This window comes from Vicia villosa, linkage group LG2, assembly GCF_029867415.1.
Source record: "Vicia villosa cultivar HV-30 ecotype Madison, WI linkage group LG2, Vvil1.0, whole genome shotgun sequence".
Lineage (NCBI taxonomy): Eukaryota > Viridiplantae > Streptophyta > Magnoliopsida > Fabales > Fabaceae > Vicia > Vicia villosa.
The window spans coordinates 163,317,642-163,340,688 of record NC_081181.1 but is presented as its reverse complement, the minus strand read 5'-3'; the positions used below and the strand labels follow the sequence as shown (position 1 = coordinate 163,340,688).

Below are 23,047 nucleotides of genomic sequence, written 5' to 3'. Positions count from 1 at the left end.
GTTGGTTTTCAAGAATAGCTTATTTTTCAGATTATAGACTTCCTCATCAATTTGAAATCTTGTATTTATTTATTGAGGCTGTCATACCCCAAAATTTGCCCACTATATTTCAAACTTCGATTCACAAAACGGCTCAAACGGCCAACAGTCGACTGATTTGACCTAAAAGTCAACTATGGTCAAAATACAGTCAAAGTTCCTGATTTTTTGTCAACATTCTCATTTTGAAGTGTCATTCATCATTTGATCAAGAGTTGATCATGATTCATCAAGGAAAGCTCCAAAAATCCACAAAAGTACAAAGATGCTAAATTAGGGTTTTTAGGTAAAAGTCAACTAAACTTTGACCAACCATTTCTCTCTCATACTTTCTCAGAAATTCCTCAACTAAAGCTTATTCTCAAGGAAATTTTATTCTCTACAACTTTTATGTTGGGCCCAAGGTCAGGAAATGCTTCTGCCTAAGAGATATAAGTCAAAACATTACAGGTCCTTCTAGAAGCTCGCAAAAAACTATTTTTTGTCAAGGGCCATATCATCAAGATAAAATCTCCAAATGCAAAAAAGCTTACAAAGTGGGTTGTATAGGACATCTTGGGCTTTCCAAAAAATCCTAGAACATCTTTATATGACAAATATTGAGTGAGTTATGATTGGCGCAAGTTGGGAAAAATTCAAGAAAGGCACAAAATCCTAATTGATGAAAATGAAGATTTTGAGTAATGGGCTTATATGTATGGATTTGAACGTGACAATGAGCTCATAAAAGGCCCATTAACCCATTTACACCTATCTTATGATTTTTATTTCTTTTATTTTGAATTTATGCCTTTAAATTCAAATAAAACCAAATAAAATCATGATTAAATGATGAAAGATTGAGAGATTGATTTCCTATTTTTTATTTTTGATCTAAAATCATCTTGAGGACCCACAAAATAATCTCATAACACATTATGATTTTTATTTCTTTATTTTTGAATTTATTCACATAAAATTCAAAATTAAATCAAATAAAATCATTCAAAATTATGTGATTAATTTTGTGTGATCCAAATGGATTCATGAGGATAATAGAATGTGTAAAATATCAAAAAAAATATGGGAAGCTCAAAATAGTAAGATTGAGTGCAAATTGAATCAAATATTTTCCAATATTTCTCTTACCAATCAACTTATTTTCCAAGCAAACTTTTGCCCTAATTCTAAGCCTTATAAATACTTCAAGCCATCCATACAATAAGGGGATGAAATTTGAGGCCAAGGAATCTAGGGTTTTCCAAGTACAAATTACACATAAACTTGTAAATTTCAAATCCTAATTTGCAGACTTCCTCGGTGTCTTCTAACCATGAAATATCGTTTTTGAGGTAAGAAAAGGTAGGAAATATCCTTTGTACAGCCCCCATGCTCGTTATATAGCTGCATGTACAACTCATACTTCTCAAGACATGTTCGTTATCGTTCTTGATTTTATGGCCTGTTTCGATTAAAACTAACGTTGCTAATGTGTTCATGTGATGTTTTAGAAGCAATTTGATCACTCACTCGCGGTTTTTGGTGGCCGGATGATCACTTGCCATTGTTAGGGCAAGGAAGCTCTTAAGCTTTGTATATGTGGCCACGGGAGGATTCACCAAAAAAGAACACTACCATCGTGTCCAGGAGAAAATTTGGTGGAGACCTGGGCACCTTTATTTTATTTATGGTTTGATTCTTGCAGGTTCTAAGTCGTGGTCATGAAAGGGGAAGAACCTATGGAAAAATCCGCAGGTATGGCCGCAGAGGTTTTCGCGAGTAATTTCGCAGGTAAGAGGAGGGAGATAATGAAGAGTTCTTTGAGGGTAGAACTACCATGTGTGGCACGAAGCCATTCGCGGGTCAATAAGGTGTCTCTCTCTCCAGACGCGTGGAACAATACAACTGGTTGGTCAGCTTTTCAGACCCTCTCTCCTACCCTCATTCGCTAGTCAGCGCCACACGTGGGGTCCAAGTTTGAATTTGTTTGACTTCTCCATGAATAATTTGTTTTTTTATATCAATTTTCTTTATAATTGTATAACGACTAACAAAGAGCAGCGCAATTGGCAGAAGGTAAGTGATGTTATCCTTGAGAGCCTGGGTTCGAACCCAGGCGTGTAACATTTTTATTTTGAATTTCTTGATGTTAGATCCATTTACACTCCCCCTTTTCAGACTACACCCCCAGGTTTGTTTAGATTTTTTTATTTTTTCATTTTATTCTTTTATTTCTTTTATTTAACATGTCTAAAATATTTTATTTTTGAATTAAAATCAACCATCAAAAAGACAAAAATATAGATGTAGGTATTAAATTAATAATTAGGTTTTATTTTTAGCTTTGATTTAATTTTAGGTTTTAGTTAGTTTAACAATTTCAATTAACTTAGCAATTAGGTTTTATTTTGGTAATAACTTTTAAACCTAGATTTTTATCTCACTTTTTTTTTTAACATCAATTCGTTCCCAATACTCGCGATTCTCTTCTCATCTCAAATCCATTGATTGTCGCATGCGTGTTTACATTTTTATTTAATTATTTATTTATTTAAGTTGTTCATTTAAAATTCTAGAAATCATGTATAGGTCGCAAGGGTTTTTTTATGTAATAGTAATTAGGACCTTTTATTTTCCGCACTTTACTTTCTGCATCCCCCGGTTTTTATTATGTATCCCTCAATCCCGAAGCCTTGTAATAGCGTAGGATATTTATTTTCCGCAATTTCTTTTTTCGCACAATATTAACTGCGTGGTTAGTAAATAGGGAGTGATAACAAGTAATTGAACTTAGCTCACTAATCCAAGATTAAATATCTGAATCTAACACCTGATTGCTACACACACTCACCTTTAGGGTACCCCTCTTGTTGCCTGTTGCCTTCGATTTAGATCAAATAGTCAAGTCCCTTCGAGTGTAGGGATACCTTAGCATATGCTGCCTACGAATTCAAATCACCATGTCCCTTCGATAAAAGATCATAGTCCCTTCGAGTTGCCTACGATAAATATGATCTCGTCCCTCGATAAAATGGTGACAGTCCCTTCGAATGTTAAGGTATCCTTACTGTTGCCTTAATGACTATTATGTCCTTCCCCGAGACTACCTGCCCTCTTTATGGTAGGGACAGTCTTGTGGCGAACGATTATTCTCGATGATCCTTCGATGACCCGCACATCCAATTGAAAGACTTCCTGCCCTCTCATGGTATGGATAGACCTTTTCGCCCGAAATACTTAAAGAACAAGAAAGACAATCTTAGGGTAGGTATTCTTAAATGCTTGCTCACATTCAAATCAAACTTTCAAATGCTTTTCACACCTCCTTTTCAAATCAATTCAAAAAGGCTACGCTTATTTACAAGCTAAAGTCCTTATTCAAATCTTTTTACTATTCACACACGACACTTCAAACTTTTCAAACATTCAAACAAGTGAGCTAAGTAATTAAGAGCCTATGGATAACCATGGATACAAAGGGTGCTTTACACCTTCCCTTTGTATAACCTACCCCCCGAACTCAAAATCTTTTAAAGGTCTTTCATGTTCTTTTTGCCTTTCCTAATTGGATAAAATAAAAGTCGGTGGCGACTCTTGCTTACTGCGACATTTCAAATAAAGTCAGTTCACTGTATTACAGAGGCGTACGAAAAACATGCAATCTACATACTATATAATAAACTTTGGGAACTTTTCACAACAGTTATATGTTGTAACCGTGATCAAAGGTCATCTATGATTTACATAATTTATGTTGATGGGTTTCGAACTCAGTACCTATGTGTAAGTATCATGACCATTTATAAGTATAATTGTTGTGATAAGTGGCGCGCGTGCTGCCTTTCAATAATAGTTTCTGTAGTAGTGATGTGACCTGGGCAAAGCACACAACAACAACAATAATAACAACGCTTGATCTTCATCATCGATCTTGACATCGTTATTTTCAAGATCAAGAATCAACTTGTTAAATATATCCAACTGCTCAGCCAATATTTTGTCTTCACTCATCTTGAATGAATACAAAGCTTGCTTCAGGTAGCTTCGATTTACCAACGATTTGGTCATGTACAAACTTTCGATTTTTACCCATAAATTTGACGTCGTCGTCTTCTTCGAGACCCGTTGAATAACCTTACCAACCCTGTTGAATCAGTAGGAATTTCTTCTTCAAGCGCCACAGACCGAAATCGTTCACTCTGGTGAACTTTTCAATCTTATACTTTGATGACGATATTTTCTCCATGCTCACCGCATGAATTTATTATGAAGTCGATGTCAAGAACAAAGTATAATAGGTTTCTTTTCTTGACAAGAAACCAACAATGGCAGAAAAGAGGGGAAGCAAGAAGAACACGATGAATTTAGTTATCAACTGCTATTCTTTATTTTCTCTTTGAAACAATATTACAAAATAACAAATAACCTCTCTCTCCCTATTTAGGATTTGAAGTGTGCAATGATGAGAGACTAATATAATATGCTATTTATAATAAAACTAATACAATAAACTAATGAACCTTTACACACAAACCTATTACACATGCTAACTTAGGAAACAATCTAACTTAATCTAACTTAAGGGACAAGCTAACTTAAACAATTGGGCTTAACAAACAGGCCCAATTCGACATGCGAACAATCCTAATATTTTTGACTACTTCATTCTTGAGCATGCTTTGACTACAACTTTGTCGGCCTTCGAGTGAACAGACTTCGACGGCATGCTAAGATCTCGTCGAATTTTTGAACCAAGAAACTAACCTTCAACCATACTAGAGTTCGATCCAATATCTCACAATTGATATATTGAATAAGGAATTAACATTTGAGTTAAGACCTCTATAGTTTTGTTTTACAAAGTCATAGGTTATTTATTAGCATTTTATTAGCTACATTTTCCTTGAACAAATCAGGCTAGTGTCCAGCAACTTTTTAGTGATATTTCTAAAGGACATGGAAGAGAAAGTGTTTGAGCTGTAGGCTCTAGAGAAAGTCATACAAGAAGGCATATGTTTAGACATTTTTGTATCTATTTCAATTTTAATTCATGTTGTTTCTCATTTTATTATTTGAATGTATATTGTAATAACTTAATATATATGAATAGGTTTGGTCAGATTGAATCAGTAACTTGATTCTTGAGTCACTTTATGGTTGGACGATTAGCAAATGCTCCAACAATATCCTCTTGAGCATTCTCTTAGTAGCAATGCCATTTTTGAAATATTTCGGGCAATAAGTAAGTTCTTACTTCTTAGCATATTCTACAGCAGTTTTTTTCTTCGAGCGATATATTGTCTCACACTAATATTTTTTCAAATAAGACACTATGGAATGATGATTTTCCACAACTTCATGCATTTTCAAATCAATACATTAAAGAACTGTATCCATCAGTGAAGCCTGGCTAGTGTGTTTATTTTTTTTTCTGAAGACAAGTTCACTTCATGTATATTTTATACACACTCGAATCGATTTTGATGTAGCATCGACTTCAGATTGTAGGCGTGTCTGTTGTTTGACACATATATTTATGTCCAACACCCCACATTAGGGCTCAAAATATTGAGGCAATTTATTTGTACTCACAATAACAGCCAAAAATATACCAAAAAAACAAAAAGAACTAAAGAATATTCAAAATAATTTTGATTGATGAATCCTGAAATAAAACGATCAACATGATCTTTGATCAAATGATCGATCAGGAATACATAGAATGGTTTTCTCACTTAAAATGATCCTTGAGCATCAACACCACCATTAGGGTTAGGTGAAATATTTTGTTGCTATGAAGGGTAACTTTGCCTACAAAAAGTAATTAACTTTTTGACATAATCTAACTCTTCCTCACACTTCTTTATCATATCTTGATACTCCATAATAACCCTAAGATGTTCAAGAACTTGACTATTGTTAATATCATGAGTGATGATATCATTAACATAAGAACTTGAATATTATTCACCAACATTGTTAAATACGGGAAAACTTGGAATTTGAGAACTAGTAGAAGGTATCAAAGAATGATCCACTGAAAAATCAGGTACAAGATTGTGTTGTTGAAACAAACTTAGTACCTTTTTTACTCGATCCAACTCTTCCGCGTGCTTCTGGATCATACTTTGATACACGATTATAACACCGAGACATCCATGAACCGGGAAATTTGCACGAACATCCGACTCAAAAATCATTGACTTCATTGCTGCATCTTTTCCTTCATCATCACTAATCTTCTTTAGAGTCTTCAACATTCCGGAAATGCCGAACAAGCGATGAGCATTGGCGAACATTTTTGGTTCATCTGCCGGAAAATAAGGAGCGAAAGGGCAATCTGGAGAACACTTACGTCTTCGATGATGGCATGCGCAACATGCACGTTTCTTGGAAATATCCATTAGGAAGAGTGAAATGGTTACTGAGAAAAGAATGTAAAAGGAGAAAGAGAGAGAGAGTGTGATTTTGGTTATGATGAGTAAAATGGTTGGTTATCACTTCCTAAGAGTTGGTTATAACTCTCTTAAGAATTAGTTACTGTATTGTTACAAAGTAGTTGTGAAGTTACAGTTCTTGAATATGTTAAAAGATTTTGATTAGTAATCTTGTCAAGAAAAAAAAAAGAAAGATTTTGATTAAAAAGGAAACTATATAATAAAAGTCAAAATACAAATATAAAGAGTTAGTGATTGTAAATTAAGAGTTAGTGATTTTTTTAAGAAATCCTCCCTCCGTCCCACAATGAGTGACCCATCCCATCATTTCACACATATTAAGAAAAGTAGTTAAAAGTAAGAGAGATAATAATATTTTTACTATACTACCCTTATTATGTCTTGGAAATAGGGATGGCAACGGGTGCCCGCGGGTGCGGGTTTCATACTACCCAAACCCGAACCCGAAATTACCACCCAAACCCAAACCCAAAAGCTATTCGGGTGATAAAATAACACCCACGCCCATATCCGTTGGGTTCGGGTTTTTTCACCCAAACCCGTACCCGCAACAAAATACATAAAATATATTTTTCCTACAATTTTCTTACAACTTTCCAAAAATATATATATATATATATATATATATATATATATATAAAATATATAATATATATATATATATTATATATATTATATTATATATAATATATATAATATATATATATATATATATTATATATTATATATATATAATATATATATATATATATATATATATATATATATATATATATATATATATATATATATATATATATATATATATATATATATATATATATAATCGGGTGTGATTTCGGGTTTCGGGCGTGGGTTTCACACTACCCAAACCCGCACCCGAAATATCGGATGGCACCCAAACCCGAACCCAAACCCAGTCAACTCGGGTTTTCACCCGTTGACTCGGGTTCGGGTGCGGGCGGGCCCCGCGGGTTTGGGTTTCTTTGCCATCCCTACTTGGAAATGATGAAAATTTTATTAATTAGAGGGTAAAATTGGAAAAAGTGTATTGAAAATTGAAATGGGTAATTCATTTTGGGACACCATTTTATTCAAATGAGTCACTCATTATGGGACTCATGGAGTAGTTACAATTCTATTATAGATAATCTCATTATACTATTTTGGTATCTTTTCAAGCTTCAAAACTTATTTAGGACTAAATATATCGAACATTTTTTGAATTAAACATATATTTAATTTGTGAAGTTTTATCTTTTATTAGTTTAAAAAAAATAGCACAATCTCTTTTCGATTTAACAGTGGTTTCTTCTTTTATTTCAATATCAAATTATAAAAGAAATATCAAAGATATAATTGTGTATCGTTATGAATTGTATTCTGCTTATACCGTTTATAAATCTATAAATTATACATTTGTGAAACTTTTCAAAAGATAATCTTCTTGGTCATTAGCTTATAAGCATATTCCCCAAAACAAATACTAACATAGCAATGTCTCAATGAATAATGATATTAATAATATATTAATATATTAAATTTTGGGTTAATGAATTTTTTGGTCCATCTAAATATTTTAGATTTCGTTTTTAGTCCCTTCAATATTTTCTTTTAAGAAATCGTCCCTTCAAATTTTTTCGTTTGAATAATTAATCCCTAACGTCAAATACCACTAACGGCTGCTTATGTGACAAGACAGGTGAATTAAAAAATTTCTTCATTATATTTTCATAAATTACAGTGTGTACACTGACCTAATTTAAAGAGGAAGCTTATTTCATTTGACCTAATTTCTTTCCCCTTTGTTCATCTTCTTCTTCCATCGTGAAAATCATATCTTCAAGGAACTTTGCAGTTTGTTCGTCTTCTTCCCTCATTCATATAGGTAGTTCATCTTCCTCCTTCTACATCTTGGTAACATCATGTCCTCTGCTTCGGTGAAATTGCGAGTTGAGAAGTTTTGTGGGTGTCAGGTTTGTATGGTCTCGTATCAATGCAAGAATGGACCAAATAAAGGTTGGCTGTTTTGGAAATGTCCTTATTGGAGGAGTGTCAATACGTGTAATATGTTCATATTGGATGAAGATGTAGTCGTTACGAACACATAGTTGAAAGCCATGGGATCTGTGGGATATATGAAATCCTTGTATGGAGATTCAAAGAAGAAGAACAAGAACTTGAAGACCAAGTTGAAAACAAAGAAATTTCATGGAAGATTGGAGATGTTTTGTCTTGTTGTCTCCTTTATGATTAATGTGTATTTTGTTATGAAATGAAGTTGTTGAACTAGGTGTGATGTAGTGATTTTGCAATGTAGTTTTTGAATTTGATTAATGTTGCAATGTAGTTGTTGAACTTGATTAATATACTGAATTTTCAATTAAGTTGTTTAACTAGGTGTAATGTACTTGATTAATGTTATGAAATATAGTTGTTGCAGTATAGTTTGTTATGATTAAGTTGACATAATTTGCAAAATTTGGTATAAAAAACTTGTAACCTGACTATAATTGGCAAGATGATAAAGTTCAAAATACATAAGATTGATAAGGCTCAAAATACAACATACAAAATATTGAGCTATATTACATAAGTTTCAAAGTACATAATGTAAAGCTCTAATACAACATACATAATGTTCATATTACATAAAAAAACACTTGGTCCATAATACACAAGGTTCAACCAAAACACATAAGGTTCATAAGTTCCAAACAAAACTCAAAAGGTCCATTTGTTTCACTTTTAAGTCTTCACTGAGTCATGTTCTTCTGGATGTCATCCCAATTTTTATTCCCCCTTGCACTGCCAACACTTGAATCTTCTTCAGGAATTACAAGTGCATCATTTGGATCCCTCTCAGGTCCCGCTATATTCTTTGTCTTCAAAGTACTAAGTTTGTCACTTTTTCTTGTTGGAGATGGAATAATCTTGGACTTTTTCCTTGGAAATATCATTATTTTCACTTGTTATGACATAATGGAGTTATCAAGGTAAATAAATATAACATACCAAATAAGTATATTGGAACAAGTTACATACTTACAGGATCAGTCACAATTAGCTTGTTGGCTTCAGTTATTGGATCTGGTCGTCACATAAGTGACATTTTGATGTTTTGAGTCGATGACGGGCATCATCACTATGGAGAGTAACGCGTCATACACCTAGGATGAGCGTAATGAGTTCTGGTGCATGTAATTAAGTTATGATTCCAGTTTTTGCTGTTGTGTGGAGATACGAGGTAATGTTGGGTATTGTTTGATGTCTTTGATTGATTGTTAGTATTATTTAATTAATTGTAATATGATTTAAATGATGGATTATGTTGAGTAGTGCAAGTGATGCGTGTTTTGGTGTTATTTGTTATGGTGATATTATTGTTGAAGTTGTATACTTGAATATATGCATACCATGTTGTTATGGTGATGTTATTGGTGTTGTGCACGGTCAAAAGAGGGTCCATTAGGGCATATATTTATTTACATGTCAATATTGAAAGTCATGCATCATGGTGTCTGACCTTCAAATCGTTTTGGTGAGCCTAGATCCTATGGTGTGGATCTGGTACGAGTAGCGAATTCTATTATGGGATTAGTGAAGCATTTCTATATGGTGATTATCTATGATTTTTTGCATGCTCTGGTTCGAAGAGGGAATCTGATCCTATGGTGGGGACTGGGGAGCGAGATGGACCTGCTTTTTCTAAAAATGGTACCACATGCATATGAGTCGTGTTGTTGTCATTAGTCGCATAACATAAACAAGTTGTATGTGTGATTGTAATTATGTATGATGTTGAATTGGGTGTGAGAATATATTTATGTTATTGTTGTGTAGAATGTGTAGATGTTTATATTTTACTTTCCAACTTATACCATTTAATTATTAAAGTGAATTCTCACCCCCTTGCTTTAATGTTGTCCTCCATGGACATCTCGCAGATAACCAGGATTAGAAGTTGCTATTGTAAGTGGGAGATAGCTCTTGGAGTTATTTTCATTAGTTTATCGCATTTTAGTGGTTTAATGCTCTGATTCTGTGACAATGGCGGGTGAACAACATTACTCTATTTTTTATGTTTTCTTTAATCTAAAGTTAGATGTTATACTCTTGACATTTGAGTTTATGTTAACTATGGATACTTTTGCCATATTTTCTTTAATTCAAATAAAGTATTTTTTTAATTGTGAAGCATGCTTATTTGATGAATTCCGCTGCAATGATAACCTGAGTGAAGGTGAGCATGCGATGACAGGTGAATTTGAAAGTCTTATTTTAAATGATAAGTGTTACAGAACATGTGTTATTTGATGATGAGTAGAATCCTAAACGTGTGTATGTGATCAACAATTGATTTATTTTATCTTTTAACACATGGGAACTTTAGGGTGTTACACTTTTGTTGTTACTTGTGAAGCTTTTCTCAAAATCTAGGCATCACAATTACTCTTCACAATGCTCATTAGAGTAATTTTTCCATTTAAATCCTTTACAAGAAGGTTTAGAATTCTCTATAGATTAATCAAATTCTCAATTAGCTAATATGACTTTCAATAATCACAACATTTTGCCTTGGAGTTTAAGGAAAAATGGTAAAAGTGTTTGACTCTAACTTCACATGTGACATGTATTATGTCTAATATCTATATTGAAGAAAATTAATGGATTGATAAATTAGCAAAACTAAAACTTGTTCCTACTTTTTATTATTGATGGGACACCATCCATCGTAATTTTATTTACTTATCTATAATTTCACTTCAAAGACAAAGGCATCTTGCACCAAAAGACTTGCATAGAGACTCCTCAACAAAATGTTGTTGAAAAAAAGGAAGCATAAGCATAAGCAAAAGTCATGGTATCACGCTCAGAAGCACTTCAAGATCAGAAGATCAGAAGATGCTTATGCACCAAGCTGTTTGTACTCTGATGATATTCAAACGTCGTATCTACAAAAGATCAATCAGAATCAAGTACAAGATGGCAGGCTACGCTGACTGACAAAAGGAACGTTAGAAGCTATTAACGGCAACGTCAGTAGTCGCAGCATAAGCAAGGCTCGAGGTAGTTGACAAAAGAGTGAAACATTAAATGCAATGCTGTACGGAATACGCAAAGCATTAAATGCTCCCAACGGTCATCTTCTCATACGCCTATAAAATGAAGTTCTGATGAGAAGCAAAGTAGAACATTTGCGCATATTTTACAGAAACGCTGTCAAATTCAAAAGCTCTCAAACTTCATCTTCAAACTCACTTATTGCTGTTGTAATATTATAGTGAGATTAAGCTTTAAATTGTAAGAGAAATATCACAGTTGTGATTATAGCTTTTAAGAAGCATTGTAATACTCTTAGAATTTGTTTACATTAAGTTGTAAAGGACTAGAGTGATCAGTTGATCAGAAGACTCTAGAAAAAGTCTTAGAGTGTTTCTAAGCAGGTTGTTCCTAGAGTGATCAAGTTGTGATCAGTAGACTCTAGAAGACTTAGCTGTGTCTAAGTGGAAAATCATTGTAATCTTGATTGATTAGTGGATTAAATCCTCAGTTGAGGTAAATCACCTGATAAGGGTGGACTGGAGTAGTTTAGTTAACAACGAACCAGGATAAAAATAATTGTGCAAAGTTGTTTTTATCTTACAAGTTTTGAAACTACACTTATTCAAACCCCCCCTTTCTAAGTGTTTTTCTATCATTCAATTGGTATCAGAGCGTCGGTTCTACGGTGCAAGCACTTAACCGTGTTTAGAAAAGATCCAGGAAGAGAAAAATGCTTAAGTCAAGATGGCTGATCCAACAAACACAAACACATCTACATCTGGCTCCGCTGATCAAAACAATGGTAACAATGGTTACACTAGACCACCAGTATTTGATGGTGAAAACTTTGAATATTGGAAGGATAAACTTGAAAGTTATTTTCTTGGTCTAGATGCTGAACTATGGGATCTTCTGTTGGATGGTTACATACATCCAGTCAAAGCTAGTGGTGTAAGGCTCACAAGAAAAGAAATGTCTAATGAGCAAAAGAAAGAGTTTAAAAACCATCACAGGTGTAGGACTGTTTTGATGAATGTTATCTCTCATGCTGAATATGAGAAGATATCTAACAGGGAAACGGCCCATGACATATATGAGTCTTTGAAAATGACTCATGAAGGAAATGCTCAAGTCAAGGAGACCAAAGCTCTTGCATTAATCCAGAAGTATGAAGCCTTCAAGATGGAGGATGATGAAGACATTGAAAAGATGTTTTCAAGATTCCAAACTCTAACTGCTGGATTAAGAGTTCTGGACAAAGGCTACACCAAGGCTGACCATGTGAAGAAGATCATCAGAAGCTTGCCCAGAAGATGAGGCCTAATGGTGACTGCATTCAAGATAGCAAAGAATCTGAATGAAGTTTCTTTGGAAGAGCTGATAAGTGCCCTGAGGAGTCATGAAATTGAACTTGACGCAAATGAACCTCAGAAGAAGGGTAAGTCTGTTGCGTTAAAATCTAATTATAAAAAATGCACTAACGCTTTTCAGGCTGAAGAAGTAGATTCTGAAGAATCAGAATCAGAAGAAGAAGATGAACTGTCCATGATTTCCAGAAGAGTTAACCAACTCTGGAAAAGCAAGCAAAGGAAGTTCAAGAGCTTCAGAAGCTCAAAGAAGTTTGAAAAAGGAGAATCTTCTGGAAGCAGAAGATTTGACAAGAAGAAGGTCATGTGCTACGAATGCAATGAGCCTGGACACTACAAAAGTGAGTGCCCAACACTTCAGAAGGAAAATCCCAAGAAGAAGTTTCATAAGAAGAAAGGTCTTATGGCAACATGGGATCAGTCAGAAGATGAATCTGACTCTGAAGATGAGCAGGCAAATGTTGCACTGATGGCCACTGTCAATGATGGATCAAAATCTACATCAGAATCAGATTCTGAAGAGGTATTTTCTGAACTAACTAGAGATGAGTTAGTTTCCAGTCTAACAGAGCTTCTTGAACTAAAAGCTCATCTTAGTATCAAATACAAAAAGCTGAAAAAGCAATTTGAATTTGAAACTAAGAAGCTTGAGTTGGAAAATTCTGAATTAAAAGAAAAAGTTTTAAAATTATCCAATAACGTTGGATCTTCTTCTGATTCAGAAAAATCCACTCCTAGTCTGAACCATATTCTGAAAGAATATGATTTAAGTTTCAGGAAGTTCTTATCTAGAAGTATTGGCAGAAGTCAGCTAGCTTCTATGATATATGTTGTGTCTGGAAACAAAAGAGTTGGCATTGGTTTTGAGGGCGAAACCCCATACAAACTTGAACCTGTGGATGACATGAAAATCACATACAAGCCATTGTATGATCAGTTCAAGTATGGCCACTCACATGATATTAGGCACACATCACATGCGCAAAGCTTTCACATAACACACACCAAGAAGCATGTGACACAACCTAAGAAATATCATGAAATTTAAAATAAAAACTATCATGCTGTTCCTCCTATTGCTTATAATGCTAAACCCAAGTTCAATCAGAACTTGAGGAAAACTAACAAGAAAGGACCCAGGGAAATGTGGGTACCTAAGGAAAAGATTATTCCTATTGCAGATATCCTTGGCTGCAAAGAAGACAAAGCACAACATGTCATGGTACCTGGACTCTGGATGCTCGCGACACATGACAGGAAGAAGGTCTATGTTCCAAGACCTGGTGCTTAAGTCTGGTGGAGAAGTCAAGTTTGGAGGAGATCAAAAGGGCAAGATAATTGGCTCTGGAACCATAAAGTCTGGTAACTCTCCTTCCATATCTAATGTACTTCTTGTAGAAGGATTAACACATAACTTATTGTCCATAAGTCAATTAAGTGACAATGGTTATGACATAATCTTCAATCAAAAGTATTGCAAGGCTGTAAGTCAGAAGGATGGTTCAATCCTATTTACAGGCAAGAGGAAGAACAACATTTATAAGACAGATCTTCAAGATCTTATGAGTCAGAAGGTGACTTGTCTTATGTCTGTTTCTGAAGAGCAGTGGGTCTGGCACAGAAGATTAGGACATGCTAGTTTGAGAAAGATTTCTCAGATTAACAAACTAAATCTTGTCAGAGGACTCCCTAATCTGAAATATCAATCAGATGCTCTTTGTGAAGCATGTCAGAAGGGCAAGTTCTCCAAACCTGCATTCAAGTCTAAGAATGTTATTTCTATCTCAAGGCCGTTAGAACTCTTGCACATTGATCTGTTTGGCCCAGTCAAAACAGCATCTGTCAGAGGGAAGAAATATGGATTAGTCATCGTAGATGATTATAGCCGCTGGACATGGGTAAAGTTCTTGAAACACAAGGATGAGTCTCATTCAGTGTTCTTTGAATTCTGCATTCAGATTCAATCTGAGAAAGAGTGCAAAATCATAAAAGTCAGAAGTGATCATGGTGGCGAATTTGAGAACAGATTCTTTGAGGAGTTCTTCAAAAAAATGGTATTGCCCATGATTTCTCTTGTCCTAGAACTCCACAGCAAAATGGAGTTGTAGAGCGAAAGAATAGGACTCTACAAGAAATGGCCAGAACCATGATCAATGAAACCAATATGGCTAAGCATTTCTGGGCAGAAGCAATAAACACTGCATGTTATATTCAGAATAGAATCTCTATAAGACCTATTCTAAATAAGACTCCTTATGAATTGTGGAAGAACAGAAAGCCCAACATTTCATATTTCCATCCTTTTGGATGTGTATGTTTTATTCTGAACACTAAAGATCATCTTGGTAAGTTTGATTCTAAGGCACAAAAGTGTTTCCTTCTTGAATATTCTGAACGCTCCAAAGGCTACAGAGTATACAACACTGAAACATTGGTTGTAGAAGAATCAATCAATATCAGGTTTGATGATAAGCTTGGTCTTGAAAAGCCAAAGCAGTTTGAGAATTTTGCAGATTTTGATATTGATATATCAGAAGTTGTTGAACCAAGAAGCAAAGCATCAGAAGCAGAGCTTCTCAGAAGCAAAGAATCTAAAGATCAAGTTGCAACTTCTTTGGAGAATCTAAGTATTTCTGAAGAACCAACTGTCAGAAGATCATCCAGACTCACTTCTGCTCATTCAGAAGATTTCATTCTTGGAAAGAAGGATGATCCTATCAGAACAAGAGCATTCCTTAAGAACAATGCAGATTGTCAATTAGGTCTTGTATCTTTGATCGAGCCAACTTCTGTTGATCAAGCTCTAGAAGATCCAGACTGGGTAATTGCTATGCAAGAAGAACTTAATCAGTTTACAAGGAATGATGTATGGGATCTTGTTCCTAGACCAAAAGGATTCAATATCATTGGTACAAAATGGGTCTTCAGAAACAAGCTGAGTGAGAAATGAGAAGATGAGAAAAAAAATTATATGATTGGATTAGTCTTTTATAAGAAGTTCTGATCTTAATCAATTAGAAATTGTGATTCTGTTATTACTAACGCTTCATTGTCTAAGTTGATTCAGAAGCTCTTTAAAAGTAAAACAGCTGTAACTGGCTCTCCGGATGGTAAACACGTGTTCACTATTCCTAGAAAAGCAAACGTGCAGTTGAGGTGACGCCGACCTAGGTAACTGTGCTAATCACGTCTTTTGTCATAAGTCTCTCTCCTCTTGTCACGTAACATTAAATGCCATTCATCATTTCATTTTTTTATTATTTTATATTCCTTCAAACGTTTCATTTCCCTCTTTTATTTCTCTCTCTTTGCATTCCTTGACATCATTGTTTGCTCTCTCTATCTCTTTTCTGCACTTATTTTGCATAAACCCTAGTTTCTTCATCTTCAAACCAGCATTCACCATGAATCCCTCTTCAAGTTCCTCTCAGCAAGCTTTTAACAATCAACAAGATGCTCCTCTGAAAACTTGCTCCATTCCTGCTTCAGAACTGGAAGTACTATGTGAGTCTCCGGTGAACATTGATGATTTGGGTGCTTATAGCTTCAAATTTGATGCTAAGGTTATGGAACAAGGATGGTCGAACTACCTGAAGAGATTAGCTGGACCAATCTATCCGGCCCTTGTGAAAGAATTCTGGGCTCATGCAACCGTCACTCCAACCGCTATTCTCTCATTTGTATTAGGGCATGAAGTTGTAATAACTAAAGACTTAATCATATTTCTGTACAACCTTGATGATAGAGAAGGTCTTACTGGTCCTATTGCTGGAAGAGTTGATTGGCCCCAGATTGAGAGACAAATCTCTTCTGTCAGCGGGCTTAGGGCTAACTATTCTGGTAACTTGAAACCCTTCTATCAAGTTTGGGCTGCGATCATTATGGGATCTCTTCATCATAGGAGAAAGGCATTCTCCTCCACTGTCCTTACCCCTGATCAGAAGCATACTCTCTTCTGCATTGGCCAAAGACATGAACTCAATATATCCAATATCCTCTTTGAAAATCTGAAGTTGGCTGTTGAAGAATCAAGGGATGAAGAGCGTGCGAAGTATCCTAACCTTCAGAGGGATACCATTCCTTTTGGCAGAATGATCTCAGATATTCTGATTGAAAGTGATCTGATGGACTCTATGAAGTCTTGTGGGAAGCCTGATTTCTTCAGAGTCACCCAAGATGTTACTTTCAATGGTCTTGATTTAGTAAGAATGAAACTTGTTTCTCAGATAGTTTCTGTTCCATCTGATGTCGCTAGTGGACCTCTCAGAAACATCCCTGTTGCAGGCTTCTCAACCATGTTTCAAGCTGAACTGGTCAAAGCTGTTACGCACTTTTTGGAAGCTTCTGTGAGAAACTCCTCTCCTATTGATCCTGCATGGATGCGTGGAAGAGTGCTTCCTTCTCAAGCTGACCTCAAGAGGGAGGATAAGAAGAAGCGTGAAAAGAGGCTTAAAAGAAAGGCTGCTCAAGAAGCTGCTGAAAGAGAACTCAGGCAGAAGGTCACTTATGATCCTCTGAAAGTAAACTCCCGTGAGGTAAGACGATCTGGAAACTTCTCCAGGCGGGTATATATTCCACCTTCTTCTTCTGAATCTCCATCCTCCACCACCTCTCAGAATATTCCTCTATCTCCATCCATTCCCTTTACACCTCCACCAAATAATCCACACACACCTTCATCCTCTCAAGTTCTCAATCCTACCCCCATATCTACCATTCTTCCCACACCCACAAATATAGCCTCCTCATCAATCCCCTCCACAGATATTCCATCTTCCTCCACCTCCGTTGTTCCACCTGTTCCATCTCACCCTTTTCCCACCAGAAAATCCAAACCCTATTGCCTCCTCTACCCCGATTACAAATTCACCTTTAAACCTCCTGTACCTGAACCTTTCATTTGGCTGGAGGAATTCAGAAGTGAAGTCATTAGTAGGCTGGATCTTTTGAAGGATGCCTTCCTCAATGAACTGGATGATGTATCTACTAGAAATCTTTGGAGAAGCTTTCGCCAATATTTCCAGTTAGGGGCCATGGCCGTTCAGAAGAGGCTAGTAGCTGTTGCACCTGCCTATGCTGGATATCGTCTGGAAATGGATGATGGACGATACTTTCATCCTTTAAGGAACAGTGTTTGTCTGGAAGAGAAACCCTTTGTGGATGAACTGGAAGAAGCAAGACTTGCTGCTGTAATGGAAGCTAATCCTTGCAGAGATATTGTGGTCTGGAGACCTCAGTATCCAGTGCTGCTTGGAGATTTCAGGTGGCTGTTTGATCTTCTGAGAGCTAATCCTTCTGCAGAAGATCCTGACATGGTGATTCCAGAAGTTGCTTCTCCTCCAGAAGTTGAAGCTCCTTCTGCCCCGAGGAATCTAGCTGCCATTCTGCAAGCTCTTGAGAATGGAGATTCTGATCTTCCTACTCCAGTGTACGGAGATGATGTTGAGATGGAAGATGCTGAAGCTGAAGATCATTCTGTTCAAGAAATTCCTGTTGAGGAAAATCCTTCTAATGATCTCTCTCAGAAGACTGCCATGGAAGCAATGGTGATTAATGATGATCCTCTGAACAGAAGCTGTGAGGCCTCTTCTGGTGAACCCTCTGTTCTGGCAAGAACTCTAGCGGGTGTTCAGAAGACTCAGGCTGAGATAGTTTCTCGGTTGGATATGCAAGATGAAACCAATGCTGAGTTTCGCGCTTTCATCCAAAGTCAGAATGAAAGTAATGCTTCGATTCAAGCTATGCTGGCCAAGATTATGTCCAAGCTAGGGTAGTCTTTGTGTCTTAGTAGTCTCTTTGTTTCATACATCTGTTTTTCTCTTTCCTGCATCCTCCTTGTACTTTTCTGTTTGATCAATGAAAAGTTTCTCTGTTTTTTCTTTCTATTTTGTCGTTTTCTGCATTTGAATCTTTTATATTCTTTTTGATGTTATGACAAAAAGGGGGAGAAAATGTGATAAATGATCTGATTTAATCTATCAGTTGCTGGGTGAAAAGTCTCCACATTTCTAACAAGAACTTGTAAGTTCTATGTTGTCTTAAGTGTTTTGCAGGATAAAAGAATTGAAGGAAACCTTCAAAGCTCAACACTAGAAGCAAAACCATGGGAAGCGCTATTCTGTAAAAGGAATAAGCTAATGGAAACTGAAGCAAGCTGAGTGCTGTGAAGCTTCAGAATCAGAAGCAAGAAGGAAGAATGTTATGATATTCTAATGATGGAATATGCACTAACCTCTTCTCTGTCCTTATATGCTCTGATATATTTGTTTAAGACGTACTACATAATAATCTGATGCATTCTATATGTTCTAATACATATTTTAGGCTCTGATATATATATGTATTATGCTCTGATTCATTCTATGACTTTTGTCGTATAGTTTGTTCTATAACATTTCAGAATGTAGAAGATGCGCTGATGATGCTCTAGTACATTCAACAATATTCTGATACAATCTAGCATGGAATGATTCAAGAAGAAATTCAAGCTCTGAAGCTGTCCTCTGGAAGCAAGAAGTAGAAGCTGTGAATATTCTGAAAACCTAAGCATGTGTGACCGTCTCAACTGAAATAGAAGATACTCAGGGAAGTTCTTTATGCAAATTTTCTTCCAGTATTTATTTCAGGGGGAGATTACTTATCTCAGGGGGAGATTGTTAATCTCAGGGGGAGACACATTCACACATTATATTTATATGCTGTTGCTATAAATGTGTAATTGTCTTTTGCCGTATGTTATTCTGATTGCAAATTCATATCATTTATATATGTTTTTGTCATCATCTAAAAGGGGGAGATTGTTAGAACAAGAATTGTTCTGATCAATTATCTTAGTTTTGATGATAACAATGTATATGAATTTTGCTTAAGATAATATGGTACTCTAATCCTATGCAATTTCCTTTTCAGGAAATATATAAAGAGTATGCATAAATCAGCGCTCAGAAGCTTTGACTCTGAAGGTTCAACGTGCAACATCAGAACATGATCTGGCAAGACATCAGAAGATGGTCAAGCAGAATCAGAACATGGTCTATGGAAGCATCAGAAGGACTGGGGTTCAGAAGCAGAAGCACTAAAGTCATGGTATCACGCTCAGAAGCACTTCAAGATCAGAAGATCAGAAGATGCTTATGCACCAAGCTGTTTGTACTCTGATGATATTCAAACGTCGTATCTACAAAAGATCAATCAGAATCAAGTACAAGATGGCAGGCTACGCTGACTGACAAAAGGAACGTTAGAAGCTATTAACAGCAACGTCAGTAGTCGCAGCAAAAGCAAGGCTCGAGGTAGTTGACAAAAGAGTGAAACATTAAATGCAATGCTGTACGGAATACGCAAAGCATTAAATGCTCCCAACGGTCATCTTCTCATACGCCTATAAAATGAAGTTCTGATGAGAAGCAAAGTAGAACACTTGCGCATATTTTACAGAAACGCTGTCAAATTCAAAAGCTCTCAAACTTCATCTTCAAACTCACTTATTGCTGTTGTAATATTATAGTGAGATTAAGCTTTAAATTGTAAGAGAAATATCACAGTTGTGATTATAGCTTTTAAGAAGCATTGTAATACTCTTAGAATTTGTTTACATTAAGTTGTAAAGGACTAGAGTGATCAGTTGATCAGAAGACTCTAGAAAAAGTCTTAGAGTGTTTCTAAGCAGGTTGTTCCTAGAGTGATCAAGTTGTGATCAGTAGACTCTAGAAGACTTAGCTGTGTCTAAGTGGAAAACCATTGTAATCTTGATTGATTAGTGGATTAAATCCTCAGTTGAGGTAAATCACCTGATAAGGGTGGACTGGAGTAGTTTAATTAACAACGAACCAGGATAAAAATAATTGTGCAAAGTTGTTTTTATCTTACAAGTTTTGAAACTACACTTATTCAAACCCCCCCTTTCTAAGTGTTTTTCTATCCTTCACCCTCATCACTTCAAAAATATCTAGTAGAGTCATAAATAGACCTCAGAGATTTGATGATTTTGTTTGTAACAACCTCATCTGATCTCAACCTACCACATACATTAATACACCTTATCTTATTCAACCTTACATAAGTCACTCCCACTTATCATCCACCTTAAATCACTTCATTCTTTCTATTACCTCCCGAAGTGAACCAACCACCTTTAAACTGGCCTCCCAACATGAATGTTGGAACCAAGCCATGCTCACTGAATTACAAGCCATGTTGGCTAACAACACTTGGATCATAACATCATAACCATCAAACAAGAGGGAAATAGGGTGCAAATGAGTGTATAACATAAAAAGACATGTGGATGGCTCTATAGAAAGATACAAAGCACTATTATTTGCTAAGAGATACACACAAAGTGAGGGTGTAATGCCTGTTTATTTTTATTCAATTATTTAATTATTTATTTGTGAATTATTTAATAGAATTGTGATTTTCATAGTTTAGTATTGTTGGATGGGTGTATGTCAAAAAGTGTAGAAACATGAGGGTGTGGCTAGACATTAGAGGTTATGATATTTTATTAGAAGTTAAATAATAATATTAATAATATTAATAATAATAATAGAATAAATGATTATATAATTAGTTGGACCTATGTTGTGTTAGCATAAGAAATAATGGGGGCGTTGTTGTTAAGTCCATTAGTGAGATAGAAGTTAGTAAGCGGTTAATTAAAAATAAGAGAGAAAAAAGAGAATTGAGAATAAAAGTTAGAGAACGTGAAAAGGGAAGTTATCGTAGAAGAGGCACAAAGAGGCTAGGGCAAAGAATCCATTTTAAGAGTAGAGAATCATCAATCTAAAGTAAGGGTGAGGTTCTAACTCTATAAGGTTGGGTATGATGATTAGTAGATAAAAATGGGGTTTTGGTTCTATGTTGATATTTTGAATGGGAATTTCATAGAATTGATTATTGATGTATGTTTGATGAAAATTTATTGTTGCTATGTGTTGTATATGTGTTGTATTGCTTCTAATTCATGAAATTTGGTCTTGTTGTTGGTTTTCGCAAAGTTTTGTGTTTTGATCGTAAATTCAGTGTCGAAAGTGACGTCGTAGGATTGTGTTTTTATGATTCCAATTGAGGTTATATGAATAGAGGAACATGAATATATGATTCTTTTGTAAAATCGGACTGTTTAGGATGGGCTATTGGGGGAAAGTGGCTTTAGCAGTAGCTGGCCATAGCAGAATTTTTCTGCATAATCGATATTTTGCTTAGCGAGACTTAGAAGAATTTTTTTTATATTTTTTAAAGCTGAATCAGGTCTTGTATATTAATGATTTATCATGAGTTTTAGTGAATTTTCTATAATTTACTAGAATTGTTTGAATGGTCTTTTAGCCGAGTTTTGATGAAAACAAAATACTTGAATTTTCTTAGATTATGCATTGGAATGAATGATTGTTTGAGAAAGATTGAATCTTGGTTGCTGATTGTTGTTTATAATTGTATGACGTGGGTGTATGATGACGAAGATGTGATGGCCAATGTTGGCGTTTGTAGAAGGCTTATGCCTTGTGGTTGCATAATTGTATTGTTGCATGGCGATGTCGCATACATTATATTGTTGATGACTTATGCTCTGTTGTTGGCTTGGATTGGCAAATTGTTGAAGGCTTATACCATGTTGCTGCCTCTATTTATTGGCATTATGTTGAGGGCTTATGCCCTGTTGATACCACATGCATTTTAGTCGGTGTTGGTCTCGTTGCATTTTATAACCAATGATGTGATGATGAGTTTCTTGTTGTAGAATACTTTTATATTACTTGTTGATGGATAATGATGATGATTTTGTAAAGTTGGTGAAAGTGTATGACTTTATTCTTCATATACTTATTATCATACTTTTCTTTATATTGTTATGATATTTCACCCATTCGGTTTGAATGTTACCCTTATGTTGGTAACGGGTAGGTGATCAAGAGTGAAGGATGTTCGCCTTCAGTTAGTTCGAGTCAACGTCGTTGCTCTGATACGTAACACTAGGGCGGATGAACGCTTATTTGTTTTCTTTGTTGGATTTTGAATAACTATTGAGGCCTTCTCAAATATTGATGTCGACAATTATTGAATTAAGTTGTCATGTTGGTTTTCAATTGAATTATGAATATTTTTTGCTGCGTAATAAAAGATGTTTTGAATATTATATTGTTTTTATCGGTTCAT

At 35.4% G+C, this 23,047-nt stretch overlaps 1 protein-coding gene across 1 annotated transcript; it reads right to left on the bottom strand.

Annotated features, from left to right (window-relative positions):
- Positions 1-5,981: 5,981 nt before the first annotated feature.
- Positions 5,982-6,422, bottom strand: LOC131647307 (LOB domain-containing protein 27-like). Its single transcript, XM_058917213.1, has one exon. It carries the CDS (start codon positions 6,420-6,422, stop codon positions 5,982-5,984), a length of 441 nt encoding a protein of 146 aa, XP_058773196.1.
- Positions 6,423-23,047: the final 16,625 nt, after the last annotated feature.